Here is a 13,976-nt window from a genome sequence, read left to right as displayed (position 1 = left end):
ATGGTACAGAGGCATTAACGTGTAATTATAAGTGAGAGTTATTCCCCTTCCAACTCTTTCAATTCTTCTGATTACCTCAAAAAGAAAGTCTGAGTTTGGGCTACACTATCTTTAACACTTCGCTAACACTTAATAACCCATTTTAACAAAGGAGACCCAGCTACAGGAACACCGCCATCAGGAGGCAAGAAATGTCTAGATGATTACAAATGTTGTCTTATTCCCAGTGTCTTTATTTTTCCTATTAGCTTCTGTTTACACTGGTGATACAAAAAAAACTTTAAAGTAGATTTAAATTTTATTTTTATTTTTTTTAATTTTTTTTTTAATTTATTTATTGGACAGACAGAGATCACAAGTAGGCAGAGAGGCAGGCAGAGAGACAGAGGGGGAAGCAGGCTTCCTGCTGAGCAGAGAGCCCAATGTGGGGCTTGATCCCAGGACCCTGGGATCATGACCTGAGCCGAAGGCAGAGGCTTTAACCCACTGAGCCACCCAGGTGCCCCTAAAGTTAGATTTAAATTTTAAAGGGAAGTAAATTTCAAGTACTAAGGGAACAAAATAGATGGTACAGAGTTCAGGGCAAATAGTCCTAACAGTAGCCTTACAGTGAGTGCAACTTAGGAAACACTGATCCGGCCCATCCCTCTCATAAGGAAACACATGAGGAAACCGATGTAGGGAGAAAGGCAGCTCCTGCGTTCCGAGACTACATCGGTAGTTCTCCTTAGGACTGAAGTTGCTTCTCCTGCGCTCTTCGTCATCTACCTCTGTATCGGACAACGGACTCCACAGTGTCACACTGCAAGTGACCGCACTTAAAATAAACAAGAGACTATGTGCTCTGGGTTGTCAGGAAATGACAGAGCTGCTGGATATTATAGGGAAGATTTAGAGAAAGCAAAGACTTACTTAGCAAGTCAGAGGGAACCTGTCTGAGTCAGCCCCAGAGGCTGCAGTGCCAGAAATTCCTCTTGGAATCTAGTGAAGATGGCTTGGATCCCAGCTTCCCCACTGGCAAGAGACCAGTGTATATCTCTCCAGTATACACTCCAGTATCGTCTGTACTCTTCACGCATCTATAAAAATTTATAGGAATGGTAATAGCTAACATTTATGGGGCCCATCCTCTGCCAACTCCCTTTGATGCATTATCTCACTTAAACTTCAAAAGAACACCAGCAGGCAGTTATTATTATCTTCACATGATAGATGAGGACGCTCGAACTCTAAATGATTAAACTGCTTACCAGCACCTCTCTAGCTAAACAAATGCTGGAGTACTATTTGCACCGGAGCGGTTTCAGTCTAGACAGAGTCTGGCCTTAATCACACTCCTATACTGCGAAAATTAAATGCAGATAAGGGCTGGGAAGCGCCTAGCGCAGGGCCTGCCACACAGTAAGCAAAAATGTCAGCGCCTTCTTCACTCTCCCTCTCAGGCTGCAGGTCCTCACGTATCCCTGCTAGTTTAGCGCCCAGCGCCTTCTCCGCTGGGGCTTTGCCTCGGACTACAACTCCCAGGATGCAGGAGGCAGAGAAGCTGGCCAATCAGGATGCACAGTCCTGCTTTTCACAGTCGGCTCCGCCCCACTTGCGTCAGAGCTGTGGTGACCTTTGGGCCACGTGGGTCTTCACGGGGTTGGTTTGTGGACCAGGCAAAGGTACTGGCTTTTAAATAATCCTAGTCCAGTTTGGGGGCAAGGCAAGGCTGTAGAAATTTCCAGGTTGCCTCAGGCTCCATCGTCAACTTCCAAATGGGCGGGTCCCCAAGGGCCTGGGGCTCCTCACGGGCATCTGTGGGTTCCAGAAGGGGTCGGTGGTGGTCCCAAGGCCAGGGTCATGCGGAATGTGTTTTGTATGGTCCTCATCCGGTTTGGGAGCAGGAGGGCAGTGGAAACTTTGAGGCTATCTTCAGGCACCAAGGGGTGGTTGGGCCGGCCAGCGGCACCCCGGGGCTCCTCACTGGTGCGGACTGGGCTGAGAAGGAAGGGGTGGCCTTTAGAACAGAAGCTGCGGGGATGATCCTCGCTCCTCAGGATGAGGACCTGAGCTGTGCCTCCCGGCCTTCCGGCTGGAGGTCAGTGCCTCAGTTGCATCACTGCCTTCAGTCTGCGGTATCTTGGCCTCTGATTGCACTATTCCTTCCATCCCCAGAGCCTGCTCACCACTTCTCACCTCTGGGGAATGCCCTTTGACTACTGGCCTCTCCATTTTCTCGGAGCGATGGCCTAACCCAGATCTCCACGGAAGGCTTGATGCACCTCTGATCTCTCTGCAGTCCAGTGGGGTCCAGCCTCAGCTCTGCCTTCCGACACCCCTCCACCCGCATCCCACCCCCCAACGGCCATCCCCCATCCAAGGGCACACTCAAGGGCCCCAGATAACTAGACCTGGGGTGGAAGGGTCAACTTTCTTGGATATTTCTCTATCCATGTAGTTTCTACTTCCCTCTTGTTTTTGTTTTTTTTTTTTAATTTCATTTTTTTTAACAACCATTAAAAAGTTTTTTAATTAGACTTTCTCCAACCTCTTTTTTAGCAGCTTTTCTCCCCCCACCCAAAACCCCAACACCAGCCCCAAACACAAATCTTTTGATTTGCTATATCCAACCAAGTAAGATAGCTACCATTCCCTTTTTGGCTTCTAGGGTATTGTAGGTGGATGCAAAGTATATTTTATTCACTGGAAAATGAAATTTTTATACCTTTTTAGTGACTCTAAAGTGAGTGAAGTAGGATAAATTCCTCGACTCAGGAGAAAGCAGAGGCGAGAAATTGACTTAACGGTTAGTTTGTTTTCATTATTTTGGACAAGCAGCCTGACCCATAACTGACTTTCACACTGCCAGAGCTGTGTGTGCTAATTGTGGTTTATTTTGTCAAATCATTTGGAGAGATTTGAATGGCTAAGATTAGTTTCTAGTGAACCACCTGTTTATGTATTTGTACCTTACAAAATTGGTTTAAAAAAATATGTAGTGTACATATAACATGGTAACCTGTTGATTTATACATTTTAGTTAACCAGAATTTTTAAAAAGTGTATTGCCCTAATTCCTAAAGCTAAAATAAAAGTGGTCCTTTTGCCATCTTCTTAGTTTATGAATTATAATTGAATCTCACTTTGAGTTTTACTCTATACTTAGAGTTTTTCTGTGGGCCCTGTTATTCAAGAATAAATTAGAAGAATACACTGTCTTACATAAACAAAATTAGAGAAAGTTTTGTATGACTACTCAGTTATAAGGTAGTCTATAAGTGCTGAGGCTTTCTGAAGAAGGGACCTCTGCATTTCCATTGTAAGGGCCCCATCTTGCTATCTGGTTTCATTAAAGAAGAATTCTAGTTGGAGATGTCTTCACTTGGAAAATGAACAAGTTGATGTCTTACTATGCTAGAATTCTAACCATTATATTGACTATTATTTCACAATGATTTCAGTTCTGAAATAATAGATTTTCCTTTTAGAACTAGGGAAGACTTATTTTCAAAGTGCACATAAATGCTTCTGATTCATACGTTTCATTTCTCTTTTCAAATCAGATGTTTAAGATTAATGTTACTGACCATAAGCTAAATGTGGAAGCCATAATTAAAAACATTGACACAATTTCTTTGGAGTTGAAGAAGATGAAAGGTAAGTATGGAATCACTGAATTAAAATGTTTGCATGCCATAGTTATAAAACAAACAATAGAGCCAAATTGTGCTTCTGCTGGGATATAACTGAATTTGCCAACTAATTAGAATTTCTCTATTTCTTAAGAATTGTTGACACTGTAATATGAACTAGAACTCTAAAGATGAATTATGTGTGAGAATGTTCCTGGGAGTTAGCAGACTTGAATTCCTATCCCTGACACTAACAAGCTTATGATGTTGTCTAACTAAGCTCTTTAAATATACTTTCCTTCCTTCCCTTCAATAAATGCAGATGATGTCACATTCTGCAAAATTCAGTGTCTCTATCCGTTAATCTTTACCAAGTCCCTAAGGTTCCTTCCAAGTTAAAATTCTAAGTTTGTTTGATTCTATGAGTTAAGGGTTCGTCATTTTAAACAGACTCATAGAGTAGAATTAGACCTTACAGTTCATGATGTTTAGACATTCACCTCACAGACATTCTGTTATTTTATCCCAGACATGTAAAATTCCATGACTGAGTATTTCTAGGGACAGTTTATCCCTGACCAAATATTTCCTCTGCTGGAGAACTCACTATCTCACCAGGCAGCCTCTTCCTTTTTAGATGGTTCCTCCTTATGGACAAGCTGAAATCTATTCCCGTCTTCTTTCACACTGGTCCTATTTCTAAACATGAAACTACACTGAGTATATAGTTATTCTTCTTATGACAGCTCTTGGGTATTTGAGGATAGCTTCTCTGTCAGTTATAAGGAATTCAGCTATAAAAGTAACAAAATATCGACTTAATGTCGCTTATACAATAAGGAAATAAGAGATCAAAAGTAGGGCAGACCCAGAATTAATTCAGAGTTTTAAAGGTTTCTGACCATACAGGTTCTGTACATTTTCCTGCTCTGTTCTGTTCACTGTTTATCCCTCATAGTCATTACCTGCAGGTGTGGCCATCTACAGACACTGTATCTGCCCGTGTCTCTATAAAAGCCTTTCCCCAGGTCCCTCCAGCACATTTTCCTTTCCCTTCCATGACCAGATTGCATCAAATGCATATGCCTACACCATCTTCTGTCAAGGGGAATGGGACTACCAAGACCAGTCTGGGCCAGTCAGGACTTACTGCTGGAGCTGGGGAACGGATCACCTCTGACGGAATCAAGTTTTGCCCCAAGAAGAAGAGGGGAGTGCTTGTTAGTTAGGCACCAAATAGTGAGTGCCATATTTCCCAGACTTTGATATGCTAACCCTGATGACTCCAGAGGTGTTAGTAAGTGGTGTGCAGTAAGAACAGAGTCCACCTTATTATAGTCAAATAAATTTGGGAAGTGTTTTATGCTGTATATTTCTCTCAAAAATTCACAATACATATTGACAAAGGCTCCGAGGAAATCTGTTGTAAAGAAATCTGGTTATCCCTGCTTAATTCATCATCTCTCAAAACCAAACTCAAAAATACAGCAAGGATTTTCTTTCTAAAATGGGAATCTCCTAAAAACTCTCATTAGTTCACTATTGCCCCAGAATAAAGTCCAACACGCCTCCTAGAATGGCCTATAAGACCTCTTGAGATCAGGCCCCAGGCTGTCTCTCCAGTATCTTATCGTTCTTTTCTCCCTGCACATTCTGTGCTTCAGCCATACTGAACCACTTGCAAATCTACGTATTTGCTCTTTATCCGCATCTGTACCTTAACACATGCATCTTCTGAAATGCCCACTGCTGCACCCCCGCCTCCACCCGGCCAGGTTAACTGCTACTTATTAGTCAATTACTTACACTGGCAAAAATTTTTTGAACAAGCATGTTATCTCTTCTACCTTTTCCTATCATCTATCACACTGTGTTGTAATTACATGTTGACTTTCTTTTCCTATCCCTGCTCAACTGTAAGCTCCTAAAGGGTCTTCCTAGCACCTAACTTAGTACCTTGATATAATAACTTCTTGTAAGTGTTTACTAAATGAATAATTGGTGTCTCATTGCTTGTCTTCGTTTAAAACAGAAATGCTTTAGGTTTATCTGAAACTTAATATGTAACTGTTGTGATTTGGAGATTATTCTTTCATGAAGTAAAATAGAACCAGTGAATGTGATGAATGTGTTCTTCAGAAGCTGTGGGGGAAGTCAGGCAGTTAAACTATAGGGGCTCACAGAGCTAGAATCAGAGGGCAGACTTCTGGTAAACTTAGAAGCTTAAACGAACAACACTCCTTTTAGCCACACTTCCTTCTCTCAATAATAATGTCAATAGCTGACACATAGCATTTACCATAATCCAGATGTTCTTCCAAGAGCACCGTACAAATGCACCCAGTTGTCCTCACAATCTTATGATGTAGAAAATATTACCATTGGCATTTACAGATAGAGAAACAGACATAAACAGGTTAGCTAACTCTTCCAAGGTCATAGAACTAGTCACTGGTAAACCTGAGGTTTAAATTTAAAGTGATTTTAAAGAGACAAAAATGCACAAGATAAAGAGCTCTCAAAAACAGTTCATAGTGAAACGGAAAGCAAATGAAAGGAAGCAGGAAAGTCTGAACCTTAACCTACAAAAATCTGAACCATGAGCTGGCTGGGTGGAGGCGATGAGGACTCGATATATGGTGGCGCCATAATCCTCTGGAAGTGGGGGTAAAGGTGGGGCTAAGAACAGGAAGGCTAGTTAAATGTTTAAGAAGTTGTTGAATAAATAAATAAATACAAATATTAAAAAGGGGCACCTGGACCACTCACTCAGTTAAGCATCTGATTCTTGATTTCAGCTCAGATCATGATTTCAGTTGTGAGATGGAGCCCTGCATCTGGCTCCATGTAGGCATGCAGCCTGCCTGAGACTCTCTCTCTCTCTCCCCTTCTCCCTCTCTGCCACCCCAACCTCTCTCTCTCTAAAAGAAGAAAAAGAACAAGAACAAGAAGAATTTGTAGACCCCTAAGTTCTCTTCCCCTCTCTGAACGAAGCAACTGTTCCTTTTCTATAACAGAAGAGTTGAATTTTATTCCCTGAGAGGATATCTGGCCTGGAGCCATTAGCCATAAGGTGAGGCAAAGAGTACTGTACTGAAAACAAAGATATTAAGACGAAGTTTACATACTGGATTACAAGACTCCCAGTTTTCTTTTCCCACTTGGCTACAAAACATTGCTAACCAGATTGACGCCCTCAAGCAGATTTTTCTTTCAGGAATCTGACTAGCCTAAGGGAAAAATTCTAGAGACACCGAGAGCAGAGGTTGTCCCCAACAGAATACCCAGCCAGCTCGCCCCCCAATATAGGCTATCATAGGCACAGAGTTTCCAGTTGTCTTTAGTGCTATGGTCTTAAATACGAGCAGATATAGCTCTGGTGCAGTAGATATTTGATGAAAGCATCTACTTTGAAAAGCAGAGACAAAGTCAAAACATGGATTCCCTCAATGAAAAAGAAACAGAAATCATGCAGTGAGATGAAAACTCCCAAGAAACTATCAATAGCTGAAGAGATGCAAGAGAAAATGCTATGTCCATGGAACAGGAACATGAGCCTATAAAAAAAGTTTAGAGGGATGCCTGGCTGACTCAGTCCATTAAGCATCTGTCTTTGGCTCAGGTCATGACCCTGGAGTTCCAGAATCGAGTCCCACATTGGGGCTCCTAGCTCAGGGAGTCTGCTTCTCCCTCTGACCCTCCCCCCTCTAATGCTCTCTCTCACACACACTCTCTCTCAAATAAATAAATAAAATCTTTAAAAAAAAGGGTTTAGAGAAGGGATTCTTGGAAATTAAGTGGGACAATAGAAATAGCCTCTGTAGAAGGGTTTAAAGATAAAAAGAAGACAATCCCGTAGAGGACAAAAAAAATAGAGGTGGAAAGTTTTAGGGAGAAAAAATTACAAGATCAGTGAAGGAAGTTCAGCATTCAGTAACTAGGAGTGTTATAAAGAAAGAACACAGACAATACATGGGGAGGAATTCATTAAAGAACTAATCTGAGAAAAATTTAAAGAGCTGAAGGAGAGGAGTTTCTATAATGTAAGAACCCAACACAGTGATTGAAAATAGACCCCCAAGGTAAAATACTGTGAATTTTTGTTCTAGAAGAACAAAAAGTCCTTAAAATTTCTAAAGAGAAATAACAATTAAGAACTAGAATCACTGAGGGTGCCTGGGTGGCTCAGTGGGTTAAACCTCTACCTTTGGCTCAGGTCATGATCTCAGGGTCCTGGGATCCAACCCCGCATCAGGCTCTCTGCTCAGTGGGGAGCCTGCTTCCCTCCTCTCTCTGCCTACTTGTGATTTCTCTCTTTGTCAAATAAATAAATAAAATCTTTAAAAAAAGGACTAGAATCATGAAAATTCTCACAGCTACACTAGAAGCTAGAAGAAAGTGCAGCAAGTCCTCAGAACTCTGAAGAAACGTGATTTCTAACCTTTATTTGTACAGTCAGTCAATCTATTCACCATGAGTATAGAGAGAGAAATTTTCAGACACAAAACTTTTCCTCCTTCAGAAAGTTACTGATTCCTGAGGTCATATTCCACCAAACAAGGTAACAGACCAAAAGAGAAAGAAATGAGGTTTTAGAAAAAGGATACTCCACACAAGGGAGTGGGGGAAGGTAGTCCATAGGATAATGGGGAAGGGAGTTCTCAGATGCGTGCTGTACTGCAGTCCTAGAGAACCATCAGTCCAGACTAGAGTAGATCAGAAGGCTCTAGGAGAGGAGAGACTTTCAACAAGGCAGAAAGCTAAGGCATCTGACTATATACCAAAAGGAGATCTGCCCAAGTAGGGAAGATTTGGGATACATTCATGATAATTAAACAGTGAAAACAAGAAGATTATTAACTGATTGGGTGGCACCATGTAGGAAAGGAAAGGCTCAGCTGTGGAGAATATTTATATAACCAAAAAATGTTAACCTTTAAATATTGAGCTAACAAAAATTGTATTCTTAAGTACACTCTGGGGCTCCGGAGGGTGAGTGAAAAGAGCTCTATCATAGTCTTCTATAGTCAGAAGCAGATCGATAATTCCTGTGGTTAAAAAAATAAATATTTGTGTCATTTAGAGATATGGAGGTAAATACCAACCTGCCCCCCAAACAAAACCAAAAGACACCAAACACAGACACATACAAAACAACAAAAGCAACAAAAACAATAAAGCAGGGAAAAAAAAATTAAAAGTGGTTGCCTCTTGGAGATAGGAACTGCTAAATTTTGTAACATGCTATTCAATTCTCTATACATAACATATGACACAAAAATTGTAAGTTTACAAAAGCATAAATCACATTTCTATAAATCAAGTTGCAGTTTAGTAAGATAGTGCACAAGTAGAGACTTCTAGTTAATTTTTATGTCATGCTTATTTTATAGTACAGAAATTTGACTTTAAGTTAAAATGGGGCACACTTAATTGTGGTCTCAATCACTTCGGAGAAAACTAAGAATTAGAAAGAGCTACTGAAAGTAATAATAGGGATACCTGGCTGGCTCTTTTGGTGGAACGTACAAACTCTTGAACTCAGGGTTATGGGTTGGAGCGCACATTGGATGCAGAGATTACATAAAAATAAAACTTTTCCCCCAAAGATTGTATTTATTTTAGAGAGAGGTAGAATGCGAGTGTGGCGAGGGGAAGAGGGAGTGAGAATCTCAAGCAGACTCTGAGCTGAACACAGAGCCTGATATGGGGCTCCATCTCAGGATTCTGAGATCTTGACCTGAGCTGAAATCAGGAAGACACTCAATGAAGAGCCACCCAGGGAACCCCCCAAAATAAAATCTTTAAAAAAAAATAATAATAATGATTGTCTATGACATATGTGCTCCAAGATAGTATCTTCTATTATTTTGTTTTACACAGAGCTCTCCCAGTTGCTGCTTTGTGACCTTACTCTACATTTTAGTCATCCTGTGAAGACAGATGACTTACAGGAACCAGAAGAGAAAATCCCCCTCTTTGAAGAGTCTAAAATATCAGATGTATCCTTTGCTTCTAACAGCTTTTCTATCTGATTTCTTTTGGTTTGTTGTGAAGTTGTAACTGTATTTATTGTGGAATTACCATGTGTCTGGGAGAACTGAGTTTACTAAGATATTTACTATTATAAAAAACAAAATAAAAATATGAGTTGTAAATAATCATTTAATATTCTTGAAAGCTGTCTTACTGTTTTAATGTTTCAAAGAATGGCTAATTCATTTCACTAGTGGCAAGAATAGGATATAGGAAATTGGCCATCGGGCATTCCTTATCCTTTATTTTGCTTTAATTTGGCTCAGATTGAAAGAGAGTTAACCAAATTGGAAGTGGGTGGTATAAATTTGTATTAATCCAATCTCTCCTGGTAACAAGTGCCAAAAACAACTCAAGCTAGCTTAAAGGTTTATTGGTTCATGTGACTTAGAAGTAGTTAAAATAGATGTCAGGGACCCTACTAATTTATAATGTCTCTAACCTGGTTCTATTTCTGTGCACCGTCTTTATCCTCTTCTGTTATAGACTGGTTGCCTACATATGGCAGGTAGAAGAGGGTAGAGACGTGGCCGCTGATATGATTCAGTACCAAATAGTTGGCTTTAAAATCTATGACCTCCTTCATTTTAGAGATTTTCACCATAAAGGACAGTAAAAAGCAAGACACAAGATCAGCTCACAGTGTCTGCTATCCTCACCACCCAGCTCAGTGTTTAACACAGAATAGGCACTGAATAAATGCTTGTTGAAATCCTTTTGAATAAACATGTAAAGGATTGCAAATTTTTCAGCTTTAGAACTCCCTAGCTCTGGACCCTAAATTGAGAACTTCCGGTTTGTAAGGATGAAGCTTGATGAAACGTTGTCATCATCACTGGTTAAATGTGTGCACATACTTGTTATCTTAGCAAATTATCAGTTTTAACCAGGTAACTTCTAAGCTCCCCTCTGATGTTCTATTAATTAACTTACAAAAATAAGATGCAAGATATTTTTTGCCACTCAGAAAACTTGCAGATTAAGTAGAGAAGCCAAAAATTTTTGTTGTTAATAAACATCATAGATTAATAACAAAGGCCCCAAAGGGGAGAACTTGAAGAACAACCATCGCCTGGTTTTTGTTGTGCTGAACACCTACTACCATCTGTTAAGTGAGATATGTAAGCTGAAGGAAAGAGCTGTGTTGCTTCAAAGGATCTATAAAGTCTTTTTAGGAATGGTGATGAGAAGGGCTTTATGGTAGAGTTGTCAGGGGATAAAAGAGAGAGAAGAAAGGCATCTAATAGGAAAGTCTGATCACATTTTTCTGTGTATATGCATGGCTCTTTCATCTTTGCTGGAAGACTCTGGTAAAATCCACATCACTTGAAAATGCTTTTGGAGTTGTGGGAGTTGCAGAGGAGGTGGGATGTGGGAGTCGGGATCTGATGAACTTATATCCAGATATATTTAATTCCAAAGCCTCATCTCTAAATTTAAAACGATTACTTTCGGTATTTGTAGCTTAAATTTGCTTTAAAACAAAAATATAATATTATGGACTAAACAAAGTCAATAGTTTTAGGAGCACAAAAGTAAAGCAAAAGACAAATTAATTTTAATCCTAGGAAGTTATCCCCTCATGCGTTTATCTTTTCATAAAAAAAGTACACAAAAATCCCCCCCAGCGAAAAATACCAAATAAGAAAGGATGAAATCGTTTGAAGTCTCTTAAATTATTGCTGCCGAGAAAGTGAATTTTAGAAATTGTCAAATTATGTATAAAACTAAGGATTGCCTCTGACTAACAAAGGTTTGGCTATTTTAAAAAAAGTTTTATGTGATACCAAAAAATATTACCGTTTCAGTTTTTTTAAACTGGCCTCAAATTATTTCTGTAGCTATGTAAACTTCTGTACTTTGAAATGGGTACTTCAAAATACACATTTTTAAATGAATGATTATAGTGCACTACTAGACTTCAAGTGTGAACAGTATTACTCATGCACTTTACAAACATTGAAGAAGAATAAATAAATTATGAGATATTTGACAGTCTTCATTTCAAACACTTTTTTTATGTGAAAGGTCAAAACCTTGTGCTCATGTTGAGGGGTTTGATTCAGTCCCAAGTGTTTCTCCATTCACCACCATTGACTGATCTTCCCATGCTGGCAACAGAGGCAGGAGGAAGGTTCGTCTGTTTGGCTAACTTGCTAGGGATAACCGGCAGAATGCGTTAACGTGCACTGGTATCTGGAACCTCGGTTTTTCCCATCAATGAGCAGAAGTGGCATTTTCCTGAAGTAGTCAATAATATCTGACACAGACAAGAAGTCCTGAAAATTTCAAAATAAGGAGATACATCAACATTGGAATGAGTAGCATGAATTTCACCCTCGGTTTTTTTTTTTTTAATCTGCATAATTTCCTACCTCTTCAAGTCATGAGGATGGTGAGAAAAAATGTGTAATACTTGGGAAATATTTTAATGATCTCTACTATTGCACTTTGAAAGAAGTAATTCCTCAACACCAACAAATTAGGGATAAAAGTCTATATTTATATTTATGTTATATATATATATTTATATATTTTTTTAACTTTATGGGGGTCATAAATAAGAGGTCTAATTATGATACCTTTGCCTTAGGGTTGCTCTGTTTGTGTCTTTGATTTTGGTTTCTGTATCCCTACTTCACTCTTAGTCACTAATAGTGTGAGGAGGTATAAGGAATCAGGAGGTCAGATAGTGTCCCCGTGTCTGGAGCCGACATCCATAGCATTGCAGAAGGAATGATTCCTTCATGATCTCCCTGCTGTGTCCTCACTGCTACCTCACGCTCGCAAAGGCTCTGCAGCCAAATCTTTGCACCCATTGCCTTCATCACCTTATCCCTGACGGCTAGACTGGAAAAAAAAAAATCATCCATCCTTCTAGACAGGGGTCAGAATCACACAGGCACCCCAGACAACATTACGCACTTCATCTGAGACTACCCTGCTGGATGCCTCCTTCCAGGACAGCCGCAAGGTGTGGTTTGTACTTAGGTTTTCCCACACCAGAGGAACAGAAATTCTGGAGGGCAGATTCTCTGCCCCTGCAGCATCTACGCAGCTCTAGCCACACTGAACCAGTGATCGAAACATTTGATCAGAAGCATGTGCTTTTTCCTACTCATTGACACGATCATAAATTAAAAATACTTGGAGTAAAGTAGAAGTTAAGGCTTAGTTGTTTTTCATTCTGGAAATGTTTGATTCAGTGGATCCTCCTCCTGGAACTTTGAACTTATAGAACATGTTTGGGGCTTAAGTTTAGCTGTTAGCTTCCTTTGCAAAAGCCGGGTTTGTTTGTTTTTTTTTAAATTACCATCCAAAAAATAATTAATGTAAACACTGGCAAAACAGAGGAAAATTTCTCTGGCAGTTTGACCACCTTCATTGGCCAAACCTCCATTTTAAGTGAGAAATGACCCAAGTTTTTAATAGTCACCACAAGAAGAATTTTATTTTTTACCCCTTTCCAGATGTCAATTTTAAAAGATAGCCTTATAAGTACACTGCAATCTTACGTTAAAATTATGTTAGAGAGGTGAATGATAGAAGGGACTTCCCTTTGACACCATCTAACTATATATTTAATTTAAATGTTAATTTTTTAATTCTAAAAGTTAAAAGTTATACATATGATCTTAGACTGTTTGGAATTAAAGATATAGAGAAAGCCATAGAGAAAGACTCTATGGCACAGATAGCTACTGTTATTTTATTTCCTGCCAGTAAAGGACAGGCTTCACTAATGTGATCTTACTCTAAGATTGCCATATAGTATGGACTCCCAAAGAATGTCACAGTAGGGTTCCACATTGGCAGGTATTCGGAAAGGCATAAATAAACGGAGGATTTGGGGAAGTTTTGCAACTGGAATTCCTTACCTCTTTCCCGCGGAGTCCAGTTCCCAACAAGTAAACTTGGCTTTCCTCTTGATAGCGGATCTGGATGTTGTAAACTTTATCTTTGTACAATACCATGAGGACATATGGATTGGTTATTGTTTTTTTAGAGCTGTCTCTAACCAGGAAAGTGCCATCCTAAAAGAATAAATTCCTGTTATTATGTGAGCAGTAAATGTCCATACTTCTTTTTTTTTTTTTAACTATTTATTTTGAAGAGAGAGCACAAGGGCATGAGTAGGGAGAGGGACAGAGGGAGAGGCAGAAAGAACCCTCAAGCTGAGTCTCTGCTGAGTGGGGAGCCCAACTTAGGGCTTGATCTCAGGACCCTGACCTGAGCTGAACTGACTTAGCCACCCAGGTGCCCCAGTAAAGGCTATCGTTGTATTGCCTATAGGAGCAGTGGACAAGCCTCTAGAGATCTGGAAAC

At 39.9% G+C, this 13,976-nt stretch overlaps 2 protein-coding genes across 2 annotated transcripts in view; one reads left to right on the top strand and one right to left on the bottom strand.

Annotated features, from left to right (window-relative positions):
- Positions 1 to 3,545: 3,545 nt before the first annotated feature.
- Positions 3,546 to 9,649, top strand: LOC308343709 (uncharacterized protein C5orf58; the record flags this gene model as incomplete). Its single annotated transcript, XM_080804863.1, has 2 exons — positions 3,546 to 3,639; positions 9,498 to 9,649. The coding sequence occupies 2 exons, from the start codon at positions 3,546 to 3,548 to the stop codon at positions 9,647 to 9,649; spliced, it is 246 nt and encodes an 81-aa protein (XP_080660989.1).
- A 1,398-nt stretch (positions 9,650 to 11,047) lies between these two features.
- Positions 11,048 to 13,976, bottom strand: part of LCP2 (lymphocyte cytosolic protein 2) — a 44,282-nt gene continuing 41,353 nt past the window's right edge. The window contains exons 20-21 of the mRNA XM_080804864.1: positions 13,529 to 13,684; positions 11,048 to 11,929 (exon numbers count right to left, since the gene is read on the bottom strand). Of these exons, the coding sequence (XP_080660990.1) occupies positions 11,807 to 11,929; positions 13,529 to 13,684 (279 nt within the window). The 3' untranslated portion in view covers positions 11,048 to 11,806. The remainder of the gene's footprint in view (positions 11,930 to 13,528; positions 13,685 to 13,976) is intronic.

This window comes from Martes martes (genome assembly GCF_963455335.1).
Source record: "Martes martes genome assembly, chromosome: 5".
Lineage (NCBI taxonomy): Eukaryota > Metazoa > Chordata > Mammalia > Carnivora > Mustelidae > Martes > Martes martes.
Note: the sequence above shows the minus strand (reverse complement) of the source record. Positions and strands in the feature narration are given on the sequence as shown.